The sequence below is a fragment of the Bombus pyrosoma genome, linkage group LG14, assembly GCF_014825855.1.
Source record: "Bombus pyrosoma isolate SC7728 linkage group LG14, ASM1482585v1, whole genome shotgun sequence".
NCBI classification, from domain to species: domain Eukaryota; kingdom Metazoa; phylum Arthropoda; class Insecta; order Hymenoptera; family Apidae; genus Bombus; species Bombus pyrosoma.
In genome coordinates, this window is record NC_057783.1 from 4,462,602 (window position 1) to 4,485,456 (window position 22,855).

The 22,855-nt window shown below is 36.3% G+C and overlaps 2 protein-coding genes across 6 annotated transcripts in view; both read right to left on the reverse strand.

Annotated features, from left to right (window-relative positions):
* Window positions 1-22,855, reverse strand: part of LOC122574788 (general transcriptional corepressor trfA) — a 133,079-nt gene that overhangs the window by 8,110 nt on the left and 102,114 nt on the right. For all 5 annotated transcript variants that reach the window (XM_043742806.1, XM_043742807.1, XM_043742808.1 and 2 more), the window contains 4 exons: window positions 7,408-7,470; window positions 1,621-1,688; window positions 1,230-1,344; window positions 6-174 (listed from right to left, as the gene is read on the reverse strand). In XM_043742806.1, coding sequence (XP_043598741.1) covers window positions 6-174; window positions 1,230-1,344; window positions 1,621-1,688; window positions 7,408-7,470 — 415 coding nt within the window. The remainder of the gene's footprint in view (window positions 1-5; window positions 175-1,229; window positions 1,345-1,620; window positions 1,689-7,407; window positions 7,471-22,855) is intronic.
* Window positions 1,959-3,904, reverse strand: LOC122574791 (glycine-rich cell wall structural protein 2-like). Its single transcript, XM_043742814.1, has 3 exons — window positions 3,749-3,904; window positions 2,481-2,862; window positions 1,959-2,107 (listed from the first exon to the last, which is right to left on the reverse strand). Exons 1-3 carry the CDS (start codon window positions 3,794-3,796, stop codon window positions 2,094-2,096), a joined length of 444 nt encoding a protein of 147 aa, XP_043598749.1. The 5' UTR covers window positions 3,797-3,904; the 3' UTR covers window positions 1,959-2,093.

Here is a 22,855-nt window from a genome sequence, read left to right on the forward strand (position 1 = left end):
CGAACCGGAAATAGAGGATGAACCACTGGCCATAGAGTACAAAGAGGCGGAGGCTGGCACATTTCCGGCGACCCATCTACCGCCAGGGCCAGTCACTCCCACTGGCACTCCTGTCCCCATGTTATACTCTGACGCGCTTTGTGGCAAAACCCAAGACTTTCCAGACATCGAGTACTATAAAATTCATATTGCAAGATTTATCATAAGATGTTATAAAAATGCATTAAAGCTTTTAAAAGTATTATAAAAGGTATTATAAAAAGTAGGTAGTATGTCAGGAAGGATGAGAAGGTGTAAATGTTTTAGTCGATATAAAGTTTTGATGCTAAAATAAAATTAGGATTATATAGATATAATAAAGCTACGAAAGTAGAATGTAACGCAAAAAGGGCCCCTCGAACATAAACTAAGTAGCGTGAGTCGCTCGCTTAATCCTTAATTCAACCCTCAATTTGAAGTAAATTAATTAATTACACCCTAATCTCAAGCACTTGGTCCATACAATATCTAGCGCTTGAAAGTCAAATGTTTGTTAAAATATTCAGAAATTAATAAAATATCCAATTCACATTGTCCAAAATTTCCATTCATATGAAACTATCATACTAGCCCAAGAAAGTTTCATCGATTCATTTTTATCGAATACGACCAACGAGCAATCGCTTTGAAGTTATATTATAGAAACGAAATATCGGTTTCAGCAAGGTTGTACGAGCAGAACCAATAATTTACGGATGGTATCCCATGTTCGTGTTTAATATTTCACGAAATTAATTGCAGAGCCGCTGGTGTGAAAAAAGAGCCGGAATGATATTTATTAAAACTGTTCAAAAAAAGAATGGTCATACGTCATGCCTTACGAGCCCATTTGGCCTCGCTAGCAAGGCGACGAGTGCTTTCCCAGTTCGCTCCAATTAACGACGATTTTACACCCCTGCAATCACATCGGCGAGCACGAAGACCATTTTATTCTGGCTGCATACGTTTTTATGAAACTCCAAGTGAAAAAATTGCATCACGAAATAATCGTAAAACACAACATGTCGTAGGATGTTCTTCGACGAGGGTGAGAAATACCTAGGTAGGTGGATAGGTAGGTGGTAGGTAAGTAGGTAGTAGATAAATAGATAGTAGGTAGGTAGGTGATAAATAAGTAGGCATAGTAGGTGGGTAGAGGGAGAGAGTGTGAGAACTGGAAGAAAACAATGTTCATTATTTGTGTTACTTACGTCCCGAGGGATGAGGGTTTGTTTCAGGCGTAGGATTTTTGCTCTGCATATGACGCATCTCAGTGGTAAAAGTCTTTGTGACACCGCCATTTGTATCGTTTTGACGAAGCAACGTCTGTAAAATGATTCAAAGGAGAATGTAGTAAACGTAATTAAATTTGGTTGTAAATTATTATTGCTCATTTATGTATTTGTCTTATTGATAACGAGATAATGTCGAGATAATGAAGATTCTACTAAATTGACACAAAAACTACCAAATAGTATTTCAATCAATGACATCTAGAATGAATGATTACATTGACATGAATATATATGAATGCGAGAATATTGTATTATAGTATGCGAGATATAAAACGCACAAAAGGTTGCAGAGAAAAAATCATTTTACCTGCAAACAACCCGATGGCCGCAGGGAGCAGTTTGCATCGTGGCCCTGGCATTCACACAGATCACGCACTACGAGAAGGGAAAGAAGAATAATTAAAATTTAATCTCGACAAAGCGCATTAGCCTGATCATTCTTCACCCCATTTGAGATTCATCGAGCGATTCGCACGAGGAAACGAAAGATAAATCTGATGAACTCCCACTGGGAGTTTCTGGTTGGTCAGCAGAGACTTTCAGTGGCTAAACAAGTAACATTTGACCCAGCAAAGGATCACAAATTTCCTCAAAGAAGACAGTTTACGTAAGGATCAGGATCTAAGGTCTAAAAATTTGGTTGATGATACTTCAAAGACAAGTTGTTTTTTTATCAATTGATTTATTTCAATGTGCTAATCTACACTACATCAGCAGTTTCATAACCATTTCTAGAATTCTATGTCTATAACCTTAAAGCTACGACGTTCGTGGATTTATTTATCCCATGCCACCTGTAACATAATAGTGTTCTAGAAACATTCAATCTCATTATGATCCTCAATATTATCACTAGAATTACCAAGCTTAACAAAATTACCTGCTTTGTAATTAATAAAAAATGCACAAGTGCTTCTGACGAAATGAATGTTCACTTTTATCAACACAGAAACATAATTATCATATACTTTTTCATGTTTATATACCGTTTCCACGATAACAAGCTTGTAAATAAGTAAATTGTTGTTCAACAATTTAACTTTATTATAAAAGCATCATGTGCAGAAACGGAAATAAAACTTTTCTATGGCAAGTGTTCAAATATAATTTCTCGACTCGGTGTAGTTCTAGTGTCAATTTATATTTTATTCGCGCTTCTTAACCCACCTCCATGTTGACCTCCAGCACCAACGTTAGTACCCATGCCAACTCCAAATCCACCACCCATACCACCTCCCATATCACCACCTCCTCGCCCTCTTCCTCTACCACCGTCTCCACCTACTTGAGTAGCCCTTCTGCTTCTGTTCATATCTCCACTCACGAATCCAGACGATCCAGACTGCGACATTGTGTGCCCCGATTGAGCCATATCGTCAGGAGACATACCTGGGGGTGGGCCTGGAGGTGATCCTGGAGGTGGCCCGCATGGTGATCCATTCGGTGGTGGGCCGCAATTTTGAGAGCCACCTTGGGGGCTGCGTTTCTCTCGGTCGCTGTAAAGGCTGGCAGAACTGGAGGAACTAGACTCCGAGGGAGCTCCAAGGACCTCGAATTATTTTTTGAGATAGTTTAGTTTAGGTAGTTTGGACTTTCAGTTGTTATTTGGGTCATGATATAGCGAGGCAGTAGAGTATGTAAAATGAATTGATTCTTGATTTGACAAAAATAAATTGATTTCACATCTCGAGTCCTAGGCTTACTTAAGTTTGGAAATATATTGAAAATACATTGGAAATACATTTGGAAATACAAATAAAAAAGATGGCTGGAATGTAGATGTAATATAAAAAAACGAGATATGTATTGGTTTATGATATTTAAAGATTCAAGCGAATCTCTCATCTTTTTAATTATGCCCATAAAAATGACAATTTATATAGAAATCCATATACTGTGAATGTTTATGTAAATTCACACTTTTATGAACTATAACTAACAAAAAAATAGAATCAATAAAGGTTCGTTTTATCCATTGAATACTACAACGAGTAATTTACTTCACTTTATGCATTTCAGTATATCCCGTGTATTCTATACAATCTGAAACTTTTAAATATCTTAACGTATAAATATCGCAGTCTACTTATTGACTAGGTACTTAAGTTGCAAGTAGAAAAGCAAGAAATGTTTATTACTACCTTTTTAAATTATCCTCTCTTAATTTTTATGTCAACATGCTACAAAGAGTACATTGATTCTATATAAAAAATTTTCTCATACGATCCTAATGTAGGTTTTAGGTCTATTCATATTGTATCAATTCGTCAATTTAATGTATCAATTTAATTTAATTCGTGCAACCTCGGCATATACATGACCCAAATTATATGTATAAAAAAAGTGGATGTAGAAGGTTAGTAGAATTGAAGAAATAATTAAAATAATATCTTCTGTACTCGAAGCTTGATAAATAAAGGGAAAAGTTTGCTTACAGAGAGTCCCAGCAAAGCGACCACGCTGCAAACGAGGAGATACTTCATATTCACTGATATCTCGACACTCGACACTGTTTCTCTCGCTTTTGGCCCGTCGAATAAATAGTCACGACGTGATTACATGAAAAGGGGAGATGGAATGAGATGCATCAGATATTGCACAGGTGCATGGAAAAAGGATTCGCTGAAAAGGAAATGATGGTTGGGTGTCATTATCAGCTACCTCCATTGTCGCTTATTTTTCCACAGAAGCTACGATTCCTATCTCTTTGTTTTTTTTTCTTACGTTCTTTGTCACAATCATAGCCGCAGATAATGGAAGAATCCTCTCGTTCGCGATGTTAGTTGAAAAAATATTATTCTACAACACAGATGCACGAAAGATAATTACCGTAACTCGTCCGAATGTTATCGTTTGCCGAATCATTTATTTAGCACCGCGTTTAATGACAGCGATACTTATCTTCTCAGGAAACTAATTTGCTTACCGACGATAATAATGTCAACTACTGTCTCCAAATTATATAACCAGCCGACTTAAACGAAGCCTGTGTGCTTTGTTTTTCTACAAACATAATCGATTATTTCCTCTCGTACGATGCAACTTGCAAAAGTTATTTTCCTAATGTTCGTGAATGATTTATGATCGTTTGGCGTTCCTCGAAGACTTCAATTTTTTGATCTTTTATTTCTTATTTTTCATATTCAATGTGGCAGCTATTATTGATAATAAGAGTGGTGTTGGGATATAGATATTATTCAAAATATGTTTCGCAATGTTAGCACGAACTATGTCGCTCCGTGAAACCTCGAAGTTCATACGAGTACATGGTCCACTTGAATTTAAATAAATGGAAAATACTCCTTTTTTAATAGAATTTCAAGTAATTAATCTTCCTATCAACGAATCGTTCTTCTCGGTCATTAGGATTAAGTCTTTATTAAATCTCGAACCATCTGCTCGATGACATTTTGATACAAGATGATTTCTTTAAACAACAAATTTTCCTCGTTAGTCAGTAGAATCGAGTCCAGCTAATTCTATAATAATTTAGAATTTACAAGATGATTTCACTAAAAAACGAATTTTCTGATCAGTTCTTTGACGATATCAATAGAATAATTCTTCCACATGATAAATTTATTTATTTAATAAATTATCCATTTTCGTATAGTAACCTAAAATTCTCCAAGCATAATTACGAATAAAATATCCCTGTTTACCTCTTTGAGGCGTTATCTCCAAAGACCTAGAGGATTGTAATGGACATAACCAAATGAAGCGTCGATTAAATTGGAATATTAATAGCTGCTCGAGGGTGGACGAACATGTCAGGAATCGCAGGGTCGTAGCAACCACTTTGTCAGCTTCGTTAATCGACTTTTTCAACCCATTGAGCGGCCTATTCGCTCGGAAATTGCAACTTTTCTGGACCAGCGGCTGTCTTTCGAACGAACAGAAAGGCTTCTCCTCTCTATGCAGCGTCCATTTGACCGTCGAAAATTCTCTCTGCAACCCTTGTGTCGTCGCTCGTTTGGTGTATTAATTTCTTTCTGGGTCACTGTACCTGTCAGCTTCTCTTCCTTTTCTCCACTCCGATTCTGTCGTCGTTGAAAATAACTTGCATAGTTCAAAATAACGTGGATTTAGTTTTTAAGATCGAGGCCAGTCTCGAATGCCTGTTTTTAAGCTTTTCCTCTCGCGCAACGATTTTTTCCCTAATGTCTGAAATAGTCCACGTTCGTTCACCTCAAAATTTATTCAAACTAAAATTAAGTCTGATATGAAGTTGATTGGAAGACCCTGACGATCTTATTGTTTGAAAAGAAAGAAATCTGTTTTCACTGAAGTTCTTGTTAATTGGTCATTGATATTAATACTATTCATTTTGTTCATTTATTTCGTGAGAATTCATTTATTTCATTGCTATCGAATTTTTCATTTTTCTTGCTGAAATACTTTTTCAGTACCTCTGTAGTCTAATTTAATGTACTGAACGATTTTCCTATCAAAAAGTTTTCTTTCGATAATTTGATAATTTAAACAAACCGCCAATCTACCTAAGAAATGATATAAAAGCAACCTCTCCATTATAAATTGTATTTGTAACTCTTAAAAAATGTAGCATCTGTAATATACTTTATTATAAAATACTTAATTGATTAAATTAACAAAAACTTAAAGGTCTTGATGAATTTGAATAAATAACGAGACTGCTCCAAAACGTTTGACGCCTCTGGCTGCCGATCATTCGATTGCATATTAATTTCCAAAATTAAATTGCATCGTGTTAACAGCTCTGATAAAGAATAGAATCATCCAAGATCCTCTCATTTGTAATTTCGTAATTAAATTACACTTTGTCAAAACTAGACAACTTGTCGCGTACTATGTTCAATCGTAGTCAATTACTGTCTCATTTATTTACGAAAATCTTCAGACAAAATTTAACAACAGAACTTTCCAATCAGCAACTCTTCTCGATTAATTCAGATCCGTGGGAGATGATAGGTAGAAAGGGATGCTGCGTAAAAATGATAGAAATCTCATTGTCAATCGTGATTGATTCAATGAAATTTTTCCCCAGACATCAAAAGAGAACGATTTCTTTTATTCCGCTCTCTTTCCTCGCGAGGGTACCGCGCAAATCTCATTCCCTCGCCAATCATCGTCTCTCCTTCTGGCAAAATTACGAATTAGGCTTGATTATGCCTTGTCCCTGGCAATAAGAAGGAAAGTAACGAGGTTACCTCGAGCAACCTTGGAGAAAAAAAGGCGAAGGCAAACGCGTAAGAAAATGCAGCTGACCTAATATCCATTGGGACCAGTTGGGGGGGCCTCTCCCGCACAGTGTTCCAGAGGTATTAATTAAATCGAGGGTTACCTCGGCATTTCACTGCAAATTTCTCTCATTCTACGCCAGAATTAAGTGGTAATTTCTTCCTCTGCGGCTTTCCACTGAATCGAAATATCCGATTTTTATGACCAACTGCCGAGTGGGCCGAGAATTCTTCAAACCTGATTGACCAGGGGAAGGTCGTGCGCTACTAATCACTGCGAGTACTTTTTTCTTACTGTAATGTGGTTGATAGTAGATAAAATTAAAAATTTTTTTAAGTAGTTTTGCAGTGAAGATAAACCGAAGCTTCACAGAGAGAGAGGTAAAATTTTTTCTTAGAATTTAGCAAGGATTGCTAATTCGTGAAAGAAAGAATATTGTAGTTTATATTACAATTATACTGCTGATTTTTAAAAAGTAGAATTTTGTACTTTGTGTTATAACTAAACTGCGGATTTTTATGCACCTATGGAAGATTTAAAGGTGTAAAAGATGCATAGAATATACATAACGTGCAAAAATATATACGGTATCCAAAATATAGTACTCCTTATAATATTTAATAAATACAACAAATGTCTATCTAGACTCCATTTTTTAAATTATATTTATAAAAATATAAATTTGCATAAGTATCCACAGCCTAATTATTAGAATGGTAAAACGATTGACATTCGATTGACATGTTTAAGTCTAAGTGATTATTAACATTAGGAAAATTAGACATTTGAATGTCGGAATGGAATGTTTTTAAAAAATTATAGAGTATAATAAATATGATAAAGATCTATCGAAGAGAATCGTTTACATGCTCACCTCGTCTTCCTGAGAGGACGCTAACTCCGGTTCGTTCTTTTCCAGTTTCGTCAATAGTTTGTCCTGAAACAAAAACGTATTTGTTAGCAGAGATTTCGCTGAAAGTGACAGGTTAACAACTAACGTGAATCGATTTTTTCTCTGGAACAAACATGTTGAAGGCCTGGGCGTTTTCGTAGAAGGCTGAACAATTGTGATATAGTACTTCAATAATAGTTTCCGGTGCTATTATTGCACCGCGCGTACTAGGAATCGATCGATATGTTATGTCTTTATCAGTTCCCTTGGATTTTTCTTTTTTACAAACCACTTTACCTGATTAGATTCCACGATTGCAAAATTTTGTCACTACAACTCCCTTCATTTGTTATTTGCGCCTAAAATAAAATTAAATGATTCACGACAAAAATAACCTTTATCGATATTGACTTTATTTATTTTCATGATATTCGCAAAACTTTAGTCCTACTTTTTTAATATCTCCAATTATCTATACTGTAACCTTGTGATAAATAAAATAGAAAGTCATTTATCTTCTCCAGACATTGAAAATTAATTCCGGATAATAAAATTGCGAAGTTTATAAGCTGATTAGTTTAGTTCCTGAGAGACTTGCAAAGAGAATTTCGTAGAAGTCAAACTGTCCCCCGGAAAATTGTTAGGATGTCGATTGAAAGGGACGTTCTTGAGCGAGGTTTAAATAGAAAATTAGGCGGCCCGTGATTCGAGATGGTCCACGGCTAGTGCGTCACAGTGAAAAGTTGCTGTACCAATGTTGCACGGTGGTGGGGATATTTTGCGCATCATCCCCCTAATATCTAGAAAGCACCCTGACCCAGATACACGTACGTGCGGAACAACCGGACGGTCCTCTAGCAGGATCATCCGACATCAAATGAAAACCTCCGCGACATTCGCAATCGGGTTTTATGTCAGGCGTTTTGTAAGGATTGCCGCAACGAAACGTACGTGGCAATGTTCGTGGCGATACATCGGAAATTTCGTCCCAGTCAATTTCGAATATCTGCTTTATCGTCAGCGAAATTTCGAGCCAGTTCCAATCTTATTTATCGTTATCGTTAGCGATGTGGTCGAGTTCTGTATTTCCACGATTTCGAGCCAATCGTAATCCTGATACGAAGTTCCACTTTATGATGTTTCATTTACTAGATATTAGATATTACGTTTTATTTTTGTGCATTTATGGGATATTTTGATTTCGAATTTCAAAGCGAGCACGACCGCGTTCGACAATTTTTAACATTTGAAAACATTGCAGTTGGAGTACAAAAGCTATAAAGCTATTGTATGTTAATCGTTTTCGGTTGGCTTACAGATAAGTTTCTGGAAAATTGAACAGTAATTATGTATATTGCTATTAAAATAGAGGAATTTCGAAGGAATGGAGTTGATCGATTTGAATATCGATTGATTTTAATGATTCGTATAGGAAATTATATACAACGTGTTTTCAATTTTGTTCGTACTCGGTATCATAAATAGGAAATTATCGCAAGAAACTGACACGCAATAAACTTGATCCCATTGCTGGTTATTGTTCTTTTGGGTAGTTTCGCCATTTCTGAAAGTAGTTCGTAGCGTGTAATCACAGTCGATTAAACTCCTCAAAATTCTACAATCGTTAGGATAATGGAATTACCGCGAGGAAATTGTGCAATTTCTATTCGATACAGAGCCGATCGGCAGCGTATTTGCAATCGTTTCCATCGGAGTGAAGAAGTCCATCAAGCATTCGATTAGTTTGCAATTTATTGCTTCCAATTTTCTCGGTAATTGTTATAGCGCGTCGATCGACACCAAATCGATCGAGCAATAGTCTATATACATATTTTCTCATACCGATGAAATCTTCACGAAAGAGTCAATTTGTCAAGCTCGTATCTAAATGATCGTAGATTCCGGTTGACAGACTGCTCCTGGAGAAAATAAATCAGTGGTGTAAGACTTTTTCCAAACAGGAGAAAGGTATTTATGCTGTGTGAATTTAGATCAACGGATCAGTGGTAATTATGAAACATTTTTCTTTAATTAAATGTGTTTTTCTCAGGACCGTATTTTTCAATGTAGCCGACACGATCGCTCAGACTTTAATCTGTTTTCTTTTCATTTTCAATCTTTGCGCATATTTTCCATGGATATATTATTTAACAGATAAAACAAAATTATCGAAAAACGATCTTTCTAGCATAGAAAACACAATAGAAAAAAATAAATATCTAAAATGTTATTTTAAAAAGTGTCATTTTCTGTATTTTTAATATCTTTTATTTCATTCTGGCTCGCGCCAGCCACGCGTTTGGTCAGTATACTGTCAGTCAATGGAACTCTTATTTCTTCCAAGGTTCATACTACTATACTACTAATAATAGTAGTATTTGTTTATCGTGTTGGATTTTCCTCCATTACAATCTTAGAATTAGATGAACATTCGATGATAATTATATTTATTCTCAAGACTCGTACTAAGTGACATATAATTGACACAATTCTGATTATTTTTGCTTCGAAATGTTAATGAATATTTCTAAAACGCAAACAGATATATGCGCAAATAATATAATCGATGCTATAAAAGTTTATGGTTTCTTCGTAAAAAGGTTGCAAAGGAATGTAAACAATGACACTTTAGGCTCAAATATCCCCGTAAATCTGATTGCTTCGAATTTTTCACCGGACACTAATGGCCCAGAACAATTTTACGATAGAAATTGTCTAAAATTGGAAGAAAAACGAGGCTGGCGTCATGCTCGAGATCCTCCATCCGAGGTGCTATAGATCTCGACTCTCGATTTCTGCCAGTTTTGCTTCTGCAGCTATCGCTGACAGGAATCCGGTTCTTTCAGTGATCCTCTTGTCTTAAGCTTCTTTTATCGACATGATACCACTCTTTCTAACCTCTTTGTTGTGTCGTGTAATCATCATCAGAAGAGGTAATAATCAATGAATAATGATCGTTCGTTAAAATCCTCGCGAGTGTTCGATGATCGTTTATGTGAATCCTTTTCTATTGATCTCGATTAATTCTACGAGCTAATTAGTTAATTAGTTCTATGGTTCGTTCGAACGAAATGCAGTGAATTCAGTTGAAAGTGGTAGAGTATCTGTTTTCCTTCTTTGTTCTAAAAGAGGCACTTTTCTAATGCGCGCGTATTCGGAACGAAGGAGGCGAATAATGGCGTCCATTTAAATTTTCGGCGGATTGCCTTAGCGTTCTACAAAAAAAGAGCCCCTGAATGGTTCTTTTCACGGATAGGATACGATGTCTGTGAAAATTTCGGTGCCTTTTGTATGTTAAAAAATGTTATTCATCCGCCGTATTTCCTAGCTGAAATATATTACTGTTTAAAGTTATCCATTTGCCTATTTTCGACGAAGCGTATTTTGATAATAAAATTTGGCATAAAAATGGAACTGTTACTATTTTATTCTATATAATCGCCGTAGTTCTGTACAATAGCATACCGACGGGATTCAACTGATCTTTGGAAGGCAATCCAATATTGAAAGTGGGGATTGTATCATAATTATCAAATCTTATAGAACTATTTTATCATTCGACACACTCTTTATCTTCAGATTCCTTTTATTTTCTGAATTACAAGTCGCATCTTCTAAATCGATAGAGAGAGTTCCAGTGTTAATACAAGCGGTGCTATTTGAACGATACATATATGTATGTAATAGTGCAATGTATATAGTAACAGTAAAATTGCATTACTGCTCCTTTTTAATAGGTACTTTATAGTCGTGTGTAGTCTAAATTTTGCCGATTTTTACGAATGATAGTGTATATATACAATAATATCTTTCGTAAATATCGTTGTAACTGTTTAATACCTTAATTGAATGTTTTCTAATAAGAGGAAAGTTTTTGATAGGAAGCTTCAGAATAGGAAACTTGCTGGGAAACAATTAAGGATATTTCGAAATAGAATGATCAAACTTTGAACAATCTAGAATGTTTCGAAACAACTTAGAACGTTTAGGACAGAAAACTTCTTGGGAAACGATTTAGAGGAGTGTTTAATGCACCAACACATGTAACGTATGTACTGCTGTACTTTCACTTTAAAGTTCGAAGAGTAGGTAACAAGCTACATGAGATTCAATGGGAATCCATTACCATAAATTAAACGCATTAACCAGAGCGTGCTATACACCAGCTTTCTAAGATACTATTACTAAAAACCTACTAATCGACTAATAAATTCGCCTGAGCGCTGTTATCACGTGGAATAACGATTGCACGTTACGCTGTCGTATTATCGCGATGGTCGTAGTAAATAATTTCACGTTACAACAAGATCATGGCTATCAAGCCACTGTGTCGTATTAGATTAACAGTACTAATCGATATTACGACAGCCTAGCTTCCTCGAAGCGATTCCGTCTCGCTTGACTTTTCACACCACGGTTTATCGTCACGTCGCAACAATACTTGCAGTTGATTAACTTCTTCTTAGACTTTCGAACACTTTCACCGTCGTTGAAGAAACCTTCGTCGGAGTTAGATAGACTAGGTTTGTGGAAAACGATCAGCTGTCAATTTTGTGGACATAAAAGAGAATCAGTTTACGATGTTGTTATGCTACAATTTGTTTAATCAGTTATGTAATATCCATCGTCTTTTATCGTCGCACCGTTTTGTAATCCTACTTATATCACCGTCGTAGGAAGAAGTTACTTTTGATACAGAGAAGAATAGAATAGAATACATAAATAATCTTGCAAAGAAAAATGGTGATAGTCTGATGCTATGTCTAGAGGACAGGCATTTTTAATAATGTGAAGAAGAATTTCAACTAGTTTATAGCTATTTTGAAATTTATATCGCGTAACTAGAAAAATAGACTTCGTCTTCTTCCATGTCTGATCACTACGATTGCTCGATCTACGTTAATTTGTAAATTCAAATGAGAGTCAACTATCTTAGAAACATACAACGCCATTCTTATAAAACGACTTTGCCATAAACTGCGGCGTATGATCCAGCTCGAAGCTGATTTTCTCGATACGATGAAAAATCAACGCTATTTTTTTCACCAACCCAAAACCTTTTTGACTTCAAAATGGAATGAAATTGTATCTCTAACGTAGGATAAAAAAAAAAAAACTTAAGCAAGTTACTTAATGACATATCGTTGGACTAGGACAATTCAATATGACACAAAATCCTTCGTCGTCCAGCGATCCTGGAATCAAGGTAAACCATTTTATTGCGCGTTTATTCTGCTCGCAGACAATCTATTATTCGATAAGTCTAGGGTTGAAGTTAGAGAAACATTCATCGTCGATGCGGTCCGTTTCGATAAAAATTTAATCGCCAGGAGGCACGATAGTGGATCACGCGATAGATCGGCCTGTAACGAGACAGAACAGAAACACTGGGTATCCTTCGTCCTCGGCCGAAATTACGGACAGTATCTCGGGACGGTAAGCGACGTGGCAAAATTTACCAGGCCATAAACGCCGTTGCTGATTTACGTTCCACTCGCGCATGGAATTCCGGTTTGCGACGCTTTGTGAACGTTCGTCGTTTATGGTTTCTACTGAAATATTAAACCACGCTGCATCTCTCACTGTGTATCGTGTGCGTGACATTTCCTTCCTTTGACTTGATGAAAGAACGATAAATTTGCCAGTGGATACAACGAATTCATGGTCAATGTGATTTGCAATAGCGAAGAGAAACGTTCGCTAAATGTATCAAGTGCGGTAATTTTTATTATATTTGTTTCCAAGCGAAGGTTCAAGTTAGTAAGTTTAGTGCTTCCAGTGTTGCTTTGAGTATGCGTGCAACTAAATATCTTCTCGATAAATTTGGTTGAATACAAAAATTCGTGGTAGTCTCAATTAAGAAGACAGCCGTAATTGTGAGTTATGCTTTCAACCTCGTCGTTTCATCAAATTCGAATGTAAGAAACTTTCTTGGTTTGGTTTGGAAGATTTTTGTAATCTTTTCCGATCGGCGTGATCTACCGTATAAATCTGTTGTTCTTACAAATCATCCTGCCGTATCTCTAATGGAAATAGTGAAAGAATTTCTCTGTCGGGAGAAAGGAGTACCGAACAGGAGAGAGGAGAATTTAGATCGCGAAGTGGATTCGGTAACGCACGCGATATCACGTGCCGTTTTCAGGTTCAATGACGAAGACCGCGACGATTGGTCGAGGCCAGGCATCGCCATGCAAAAACAACAACGAACATTCCAAGTTACGTTCGCTTTCTGCCACCAGGTGAGAATCCACTGCACGTCACAACGTTGCCAGCTGGTACCTGTTCTTATTGTTGTCCTATCGACGTGGACCGAGATATAGAGTACCTGCTTTTTACCAGGTGCGTACGTGATTAGTCAAAAAATTCTTAGGACTTGTTCAATCTTACTAGCGACAATGTAGGAAAATAGAAAACTGTTTTATTAAATTGTTATATATAGAGTTCATTAGATAGACTTGCGATAAATGTCTAACTAACTATCTTTAATTATCAAATTTTCAAGTAACAATTTTGCGATATAAATAAAAATATTCTACTAACGACGGTATGAAGAAGCCTCAGACTTCATCTAGATCATTATTCTCTGTTATATTAGGAGGAATCCAACTTGTGGGACGACGTTAAATATTTCAGACCCGTACTCCTTGCGGAAGAGTAATTTTAACGACAGATATCCAACAGTAATTTTCATTCACGGATACAGCGGGAGTGCGAGGGCAGGAAGTGCCACGGCAATAAGAGACGGTACTCTTCAAGTTATTCACGTGTTATAGTCAGCGTCGAATCATTTTTAATTAAATCCTCCTCCTCACGGATCATTATTATGGTCCGTTTTCTCGTTTAAAATTAATCCCCTAAACTTTAAGATATCTATCAACATACGTTCGTTCCTTAATTCATATTCGGTATTTATTTCCTACTGGAATAATTTTTTACTTTGAAATTGTGTTTTACGATTCAACAAATTCAGCGAAAGTTTACTTTTTGAAATTAAGTCAAACTGTATTTAAAAATTCAGGAAATTTACTGACTGCGATAAAACAATTAGCATACATTGGGTCAAATAATATTGAAATATTATACAACAAGTTTGATCATTACGTGCAAAGTTTAAAATTGAATTTTAAAATGTCGAAGCTTGGGTGACACGAATAATCCTACTTTGCTATATTGGACGTATTTAGTAATCGTCTCGTAACGACTAAATTTAGATCATTGAACATTATCGATTGGCAAAGTGTTCGTTTTGCAGACACAGAATTTCTCAATGAATTTATGTGGAATATTCCGATATACATACGTATATTATCAGATTTGCCAAGACAGAGCTTGGTAGACAGAAACTGATGGAACTAGGCTGGGGACATTAGTAGCTACAAGAATCAAGCAGACAAGCCACTGTAAGACATTTTGACAGGATGATAAATCGTGAATCTCTTGAAAGTTCACCCTTTCACTATGGAAACTTCCCCGTACACGCGGGATCCATATTTCTGGCTCGACTATGACATTCACTCTGCTCCTTTTCAACGGTGAACTCTACTGTGCTGGCCACAGACAAGTTTCCAAATCGTTGGGAACTTTCCGCGACTCGTTTCCATACCAGTGGAATTGAAACGAGTAAACTTGAACTTGAACTACATCCATCAGATGACTAATATCTTTTGAGAAAAATATATGTATATTTATGGCTTCTGACCATTGAACTAGGACCACGTGCTAAAATTTAAATTTTCCATCTATGAAACGACATCATATAGACGGTAAATTTCTTTCTTGGATTGTAACAAATTATTCAATACGTAAACGATTATCTGTATGCAGATACATACATAACAATTACTTGAGAAATTTATATAGAATTATTTTACCCATATATATTCTTATTTAATCGAGATTTATTATATCATCATTAACGGTAATTTATAAGCTATGCATTTGAAACGTTTTAACATTAACTTTACAAATCTTTAGTGTTAACATTAATCGTATGCTATCGTAGAATGAAATATTGCTTGATATGGACCATTGAACCAACACGACGACGTTATATCATAAATAGAAAATTGTCTTTTGCTATCCAAATTATTATTACCATAGAATTTCCTTGCATCTTCTAATTTTATAAAAAAAATTTCAAAAATATTGAGTGGCTCTAGTTCAATCGCCAAGATACAATAGGTCCCTTGTTCCCTCTCAAGAATACAATTTTTGCTTCTGATAAAAAGTTACTGACCATCTTTCAGTTTACCTGAAACGAGGCGAGTACAATATAATCTTAGTGCATTGGACCAAATTGGCCGGTCTGCCATGGTACGTGACAGCGGTTCGAAACACGAGAATAGTCGGACCTCAGGTCGCTCGTCTGGTGAATTGGCTGGACGCTCAGGGAGCGATATCCCTAGCCAGCTTGCACGTAATTGGTTTCAGCTTGGGGGCCGAGATCGCTGGTTTCATGGGGAAAGCTCTTGCTCCACGAAAGGTATGGAAATTTCGCTTATCCAGTGTAATAAGAAATTTCACTTTCACCAAAGCTGTTCAATCTGAATTCAGGTTGGAAGGATCACAGGATTGGACGCAGCCTATCCTCTTTATATGAACACGGGCGGAGACGGGCATCTGACAAAGACTGACGCCATGTTCGTCGACGTGATTCACACCGATGGTGGAAACTTTGGCTTCCCGAATCCCTTGGGTCATGTCGATTTTTATCCGAACGGTGGCAAACCTATTCAGCCTGGATGCAATTTGGACAGTGTTATTCAGAGAAGTGTGTCGAGACTCATCAACCAGTATAGTATGTACTGAATCTTCTGCGAACTATGAACTCATTCTTTATTAAAATCCTTCTTTATTAGACCAAAAGCCTAAAAAAGACTAAAAAGATTGGCGTAAGAGAGGTCGATGATATTTGTCACAAAGCTAGGATTTATCAATGTCGAGGACCGAAGCGCATAATTTCAGACCTTTTCAGACCTTAAAGTCTATCATGAAGGAAATTTTACCGTAGTAATATCATTGTTATGTTCTTTATAATTATCGCAAACAGTAACTTTACTTATTAGATTATATTGAATCGTGGTAAAACACAACATTTGAAGCTTTAATATTTAAAATTATTCTATAGATTTTGACAAATAACAGAAATACCCAAAAATATTTCATAATATCATTTCATAATACTTTCACCAGGAAAAGAAAAAAATAAAAAAAAGATAAACCGAAAAATGGCCAGTGACTTTTTAGAAAAAGAAGAATTTTATTCTTGGAAGGGAATAAATTATCTATGTATCTTGGTCTTTGAACTAGAACCACTCGATATTTAAAAAATTCTTTTATGGAATTAAAATTGTAGATTAGTTTTTCTTTGCAAAGGAATTCTATGAATAAATATAAAAGAATAATCATTAAAATAGCGTTAAAGCTTAAATTGCGTTAAAGCTTTATATCACAACCTCACTATATCGCTTCCATAATTTAATTTCTCTTAATGAATCGCTATTTCTTTCTGTCTAGTCGTCTGTGGACATAACAGAGCATGGATGTTTTATGCGGAATCCGTGACAAATCCGTTTGGATTCCCTGCCAGTCAGTGTCCAAAATGGCACCCGAATATCCAGGCACATTGCATGTGGACACCTGATGTCTTAATGGGCTTTGCGGTGGATTCTAGAGTCAGAGGGAAGTTTTATCTAAGAACCAACGCGCAAGCACCCTTCGCGAGGAACGCAACTGGATACATAAGAAAATGATATTAGTTTGGATGAACCAGACGAGCAAAAAATCTCAATTCTTTGAGTATAGTCCGAGAAAAAAGAGGAAACGAAGATTCTAAGTAACTACTGGACGCTCAAAGTGTAACGACAATATTCACAAGAAACTGCACAGTTCATTCTAGTTTCATTAAGTCACAAAAACGGCGAGGAACATCGTGGAATAATTTTTTCGTAGGAGAAGATTAAAAGTAGACAAATTTGAACAGCACCGATACTAGAAACGATCGAAGTAAGAATATTCAGTAAAGACATTCTCACAGAAATATCGAGATAATGTTCTGGAATAATTCCTTGACGAAAAATATGAAAATAAATATTGATAGATTATAATGATCCTGAAAATCGATGCTCGAAGCTAAGAATATCGAGAAATGGCGAAGCGTTCTCACGAAAATGGCAGGAAACTTTATAAAACAATCTCTTCGCAGGGGAAAATAAAAAATCGATAGATTGATAGACAAGAAAATTGATATAAAGGTTCCTGTTATCAATTGTGAAGAATGTCAATAAAGTTGACTACCATCGAACGCGTAGTTTCCCTCCTTTACGACCACGGATAGGGGACACGAGGCAAAATGGTCTGCAATTTAGCATTATTTCCGATGCGGCTTGGCTACTCACGAAATATGGAAATTCCAAGGTCGATTGTCTTCTTATTTTCTATTTTAGACAATCGATGAGGATTGGAACGACTCCCCGAGGCGGGAGTAATTGTATTAAACATTTCACAATTCATCAGTTCGCAAACAGGAGCACAATGAGGAGCGAAGATCATGAAAAAAACGGAATTGGATGATCTCCAATACTGTTCTGAACTTTTGCTTTATTGTAATATCACTGGGTCAGAGATGTTCAAAAATTATGTAGTCTTTGGAAGATAGTTATAAATAAGAAGAGAAATATCTATAATATTCGACGACTAACAATATCAAATAATTCTCCAATCCCTAAAGTATTTCATATATCAGCGATGATTTTACTGGATAATTAATAAAATGAAGAAATTTTAACTTAGACCTTCGTTCGATAGGAATAATTTAGTCGTTCTAATATAATTTTGATTAACGTTCTTTGTGAATGACATTTATTATCTGTTAATGACGAAATTGTTTCTGTCGACTGAAAATATCGATGATGTAATGGTATTTGCACGACAGAAGTCATTTTTAAATTACTGGTGTTTATAGGAGTACCTTTATGGGAAGGTATAAAAATGCACACAATAATGTAAATAACACACATAATGTAAAAAACATACATATGCAAAATATCCAAGATAAAATACCTGTTACAATATTTATTAGATGGAATAAAGTATCTAAGCTTTTTTTATACGTAACTGCACGACGAGAAATACTGCAAAATCTCTAAATATTTATAAATAAAAAGGAACGTATCAACAAATCTTTCATGTTCTACGTTTTAGACGAATCACTTGTCAGATGCATTTCAAAGAAATCAAAAGTACCCTATAAAACTCGAACGTATCCTGTTGGCGTCAAAGACTTTCCAATTCGTCGAGACAACAAAAACGTTTCTAAAAACGGAAGCTACTATCCTCCTTCACCCTTTTTACCTTTACCAGAACACGGAGAGCGTGGATACTTTCCAATGATCCAGGCATCCACGCGAGACAATGCTTTTCTCAGTTTTTCACAAGCAGCGTTTTCCACGTCGGTTTCGTGTGCAGAATGGGTGCAGTCATTTCCAAGCACGAAAGAAATCGAACCAGCTTGAATTGCATCGTGCTATCAGCCTAGTTTCTCCCTTCCTGATAATTAAAAATTAACGAGAACCTCTTACAACGCTTATTGTTAACGATTCTTCCAACCTCTCCTTTATCTCAAGGACGACTGAACTTTTCGATGAGAATTTTTGGTATCCCGAGCGCGAAAACAGAAGTTTCGAAAAGCTGCCACTCTAAAATCCAAATGTTTAGCCAAGAGTGCATCGAATCAGCTAGTATCTGGTATTTTCGAACGAATCCAGAGTTCGAGTGGTCTGAAGCGCTCTCGAAAAGTCGATGGAAGCGCATAGTGGAGACTTTCGTAAGGTGGTTACGTAACGGTGGTGGTCTAAAACGATTATCCAAATACCGGTTGAAATTTGTTAACGATTATTTAGCCAAGCTACGAATAGAAGACCAAATAGTGGACCAAAGAAAAAAGAATCCAAGCAAACTCGAGGAGCGTGTCTTGAGAAGTAGTCGAGGGTGCACTTAGATGAATCGTAGACGTAGTTCACAATAGAGTGCAATTCCGAGGAATCGATGAAATGATTTATGTAAAGTGGTGAACTGTGTTTGTCCGACTCCTCTTCCTCAGACTACCTCGACCGAATTATCTTCAATACAGTGAATGACACTTTTTCAAGCGAAGTATTGTTATTTTTGACGAGTGGATACCAAAGAGAAGAATCGATTTTTTAAACTCAGGAATGGGTGTTATATGTATGTATAAAATTATTCAAAAGTATTCTATATACTATCTACATATTATTTTGAAACTGAAGAAATCTAAAGTTCGATCATTTCCTGCGTGCCATCATTATTTCGTCGTAAATTATATAAGCAGTGAATTGTCCTTTATATTACTCATTACATCGATAAACCTTCACATTTGAGCATTAGTTATATAAATAATACACCTCGGTATTTAACGAGATCATTTTTAATGTCAATCATACGTTTAAAGTAACTATTCACTTGTCTTGCTTTATAATTTTATCAATATGATATAATTTGATTGTATCAATTATTATTAATCTTGGAAAGTTTTGTGTAATACGTTTAAAATATTCAAATACTCTTTTGGATCACGGTAGATAGGATATCAAAATGAATTTAGCAAATCACGTACTTAATTGTAATATATCGCATCTACGTTTATCAATAGATGATTCAAGTTTCTCTCCTATTCATTAATTCTCCACTAGTTGTACACTTTGGGAAAATTCACGTAAGCGCTGCTACTATGAATCGATCAAAATGTCCGGATACTTATAAGCGTTGAGTGTACCTGCACGCGAAATCTTGCAATCTGTACTGTCGGTCAGTCAACCCGGCATGTACGTTAAAAAATTCACCACTGACAGGTCGATAACGATCGACGACCTATGGCCAGGGTTATAGATGACCCTAGTCTTGAAAGACCACTGGTTGTAAAGACCGGACACGAACGTACCGTGCATCGTCCACGTTCGACCACATTTCTCTCTGCTGTCATGGAAATCCCACGAGTGTCGTGACCAGCTGTGTTCTCGTCACCTTGTATAGAAAACCAAGCCGAGTTTCGCGCGAGAAACCGATTATCCCTGTTGTTATGGACGCTAATGGCTCTTTAATTAAAGTTTCGCTGACGGCGATCATTCAAAGTCCGATCGAAGACGTTCGAATTACTGGAAGAAACTCCACTTTTTTGCCGTAAACTAGTCCGTTCTTTCACTGACGTCCCAATTAAGTGAACTTAAAAATTCTTCTACGAGATTCAACTATAAAAGGAACTTAAGCCCAAGTGTTGGAAAGTACGCTCCAGACTGTAAGTACCGGAATACTTATGGAAACTTAAGCGAACTTGAGAATTCATTAAGAAATTATTCAAACATTTAAGAATTATTATCTCGTCCGAAACGGTGTTATTTCATTTGAATCGTTGATCTTGCTCGAGCACAAAATTCTGATCTGTTGATCGTCTCTTTATTATTTTAGGTTAACATTCGAATTCCGCGTGAAGAAAGTAGGAAATCGCAGTATTGGTGAGTGGAGGTGTACAGTCGATGTTGGTTTTAGAGTCGAAATTCCATTTCCTGCAGCAGATTTCCAGAAGCGCGAAAAGCACAGGTTATTTATGTGGCGACTCAATAAGTGAAACGACAAGAGAATATCTAGGAGCCGGGGAAATTCTCTGTGGTTTTAAGACACGTTTCACTTCCACCTGGAATATCCCCCGGAGAGTCTAATGTTGTACCCGTTAAATCTATGCTTAGCTTTCTGACTGAGCGAATTGAAATTTATTTCGAGACTAATTTCCGAAAAGCTCAAAATACCAGCGGTCGCATATTTCTCCTTACATAGAAATTTGTTACTAGGATCGATAAGGTGAGATTGGGTTTGCTAAATGTTAAGTGAGGCACAAAATTGCTATTCAAAAATATGTTCCTTCTTTGCGAAGATCTGTGATGTACGATCAATATATAATAGCTATCTAGAAAAAAATAAAACATCAAATACACGGAAATGATATAATGATAAGGACTTGGAAGGACAGCGATTATCTTGATTTTATAAATAAGAAATTCATGACGTATTTCATTGTAGAGGAAAGTTCATGAATTTTTTAATAAAAATTATATATATATATATATTAAAATTCAATTTCCATCGTACATTAATATAATACAATATTAATGCCTGATATATTCTAACGAAATCGCTGACTATGTTCATCACAGCGACCAGGTTTCCCAGAATAAAACGAAGTGGAATCCAATAAGTGGAGTTTTAAATATAATATATATTGATGATAGTAATATCATTACAGGGACTCGAATTCACCATACATACGCTATTCTTGGCAAAATATCAATGAATCCAATAATTATGTAATTATTAAGTAATAAAACATATCTGGTGACAGTGGAGACATACACATGTATTGGATAATAAAATAAAAAATATTCACGATAACAAAAAGCTTGCATCGATGCATCGATGAAAAGTATCCGGAAATTTCTCAGCAAATTGATTCCAATGAGACATCATAACGTTATTGGGTTTACTATCGCTGTCAGTGACAGTGTTGAAATCGATGGAATGGAATGAAGTCTAGTTGGCGCAGTCTCGGCTGCATTCAAATCACAGCGGTGTATCGAGGCTTCGATCCAGCATCGATGAAGGTGCATTGTCCCCCGCGGAAATAGAAAACGAAACACGAAATGTCTGGAACCTCTCTGCAGAGCAGAGACAGGGCGCCTATCTGGACTCGCTCGTATCGATTTCCACCTTTGTTCCTTTGTTCTTGGCGGCTCAGATTATGAACACGTCAGTACGATACCAGTCGATGCGTTATTCCGCCCCCGCTGCATTACATTCCGTCTGTACACGATTGTGTTCCTGGAACAGCTCGTGTGTCCAAGGGGTTGTCTACCCCTTCGACCACCCTCTCTTTACTCAGCGTTTCCTGGCGTGTTGCACGCCACGTGAAATCTAATTTTTTAACGGAACTGGAAGTGAATCATGTTTCTACGATATGAGTTATGTACCTTCGGAGCTGAGAATTTTACCCTTCTAGACAGCTTTCGCATGGAAATACCAATATACTGTGCGAGGTACGTATATGTCAGAAATTTTTGATAGCTGAGTGCGGTATACTGCTTGGATGAAACATTTAAAACTGTATGCAACTCTATGGAATTGCATTCGACTTTATGGAATTCTATGGAAATACGAACAGAGTATGTGAGATATGTGTACGTTATTCTGTTAATTCTATATAGCTGTATACGATATATGTATACGTCTTGGACGAATTATACAGAACTGCATAGAACTGTATGGAATTCCATAGAAATTTGTGGAATTGTATGGCCAATTCTTACAATTCTAAGATAAATGGAATAGAGTGTTTCTCAGTCTTCTTATCAGAAACCTTGACCCT

Excerpts from the sequence above, each read along its gene's own strand:
- LOC122574791 (XM_043742814.1), bottom strand. The coding sequence starts at position 3,796 with ATGAAGTATCTCCTCGTTTGCAGCGTGGTCGCTTTGCTGGGACTCTCT. Across the intron at positions 2,863-3,748 it reads TCGCTTTGCTGGGACTCTCT|GTCCTTGGAGCTCCCTCGGA; the intron begins GTAAGCAAACTT and ends AAATAATTCGAG.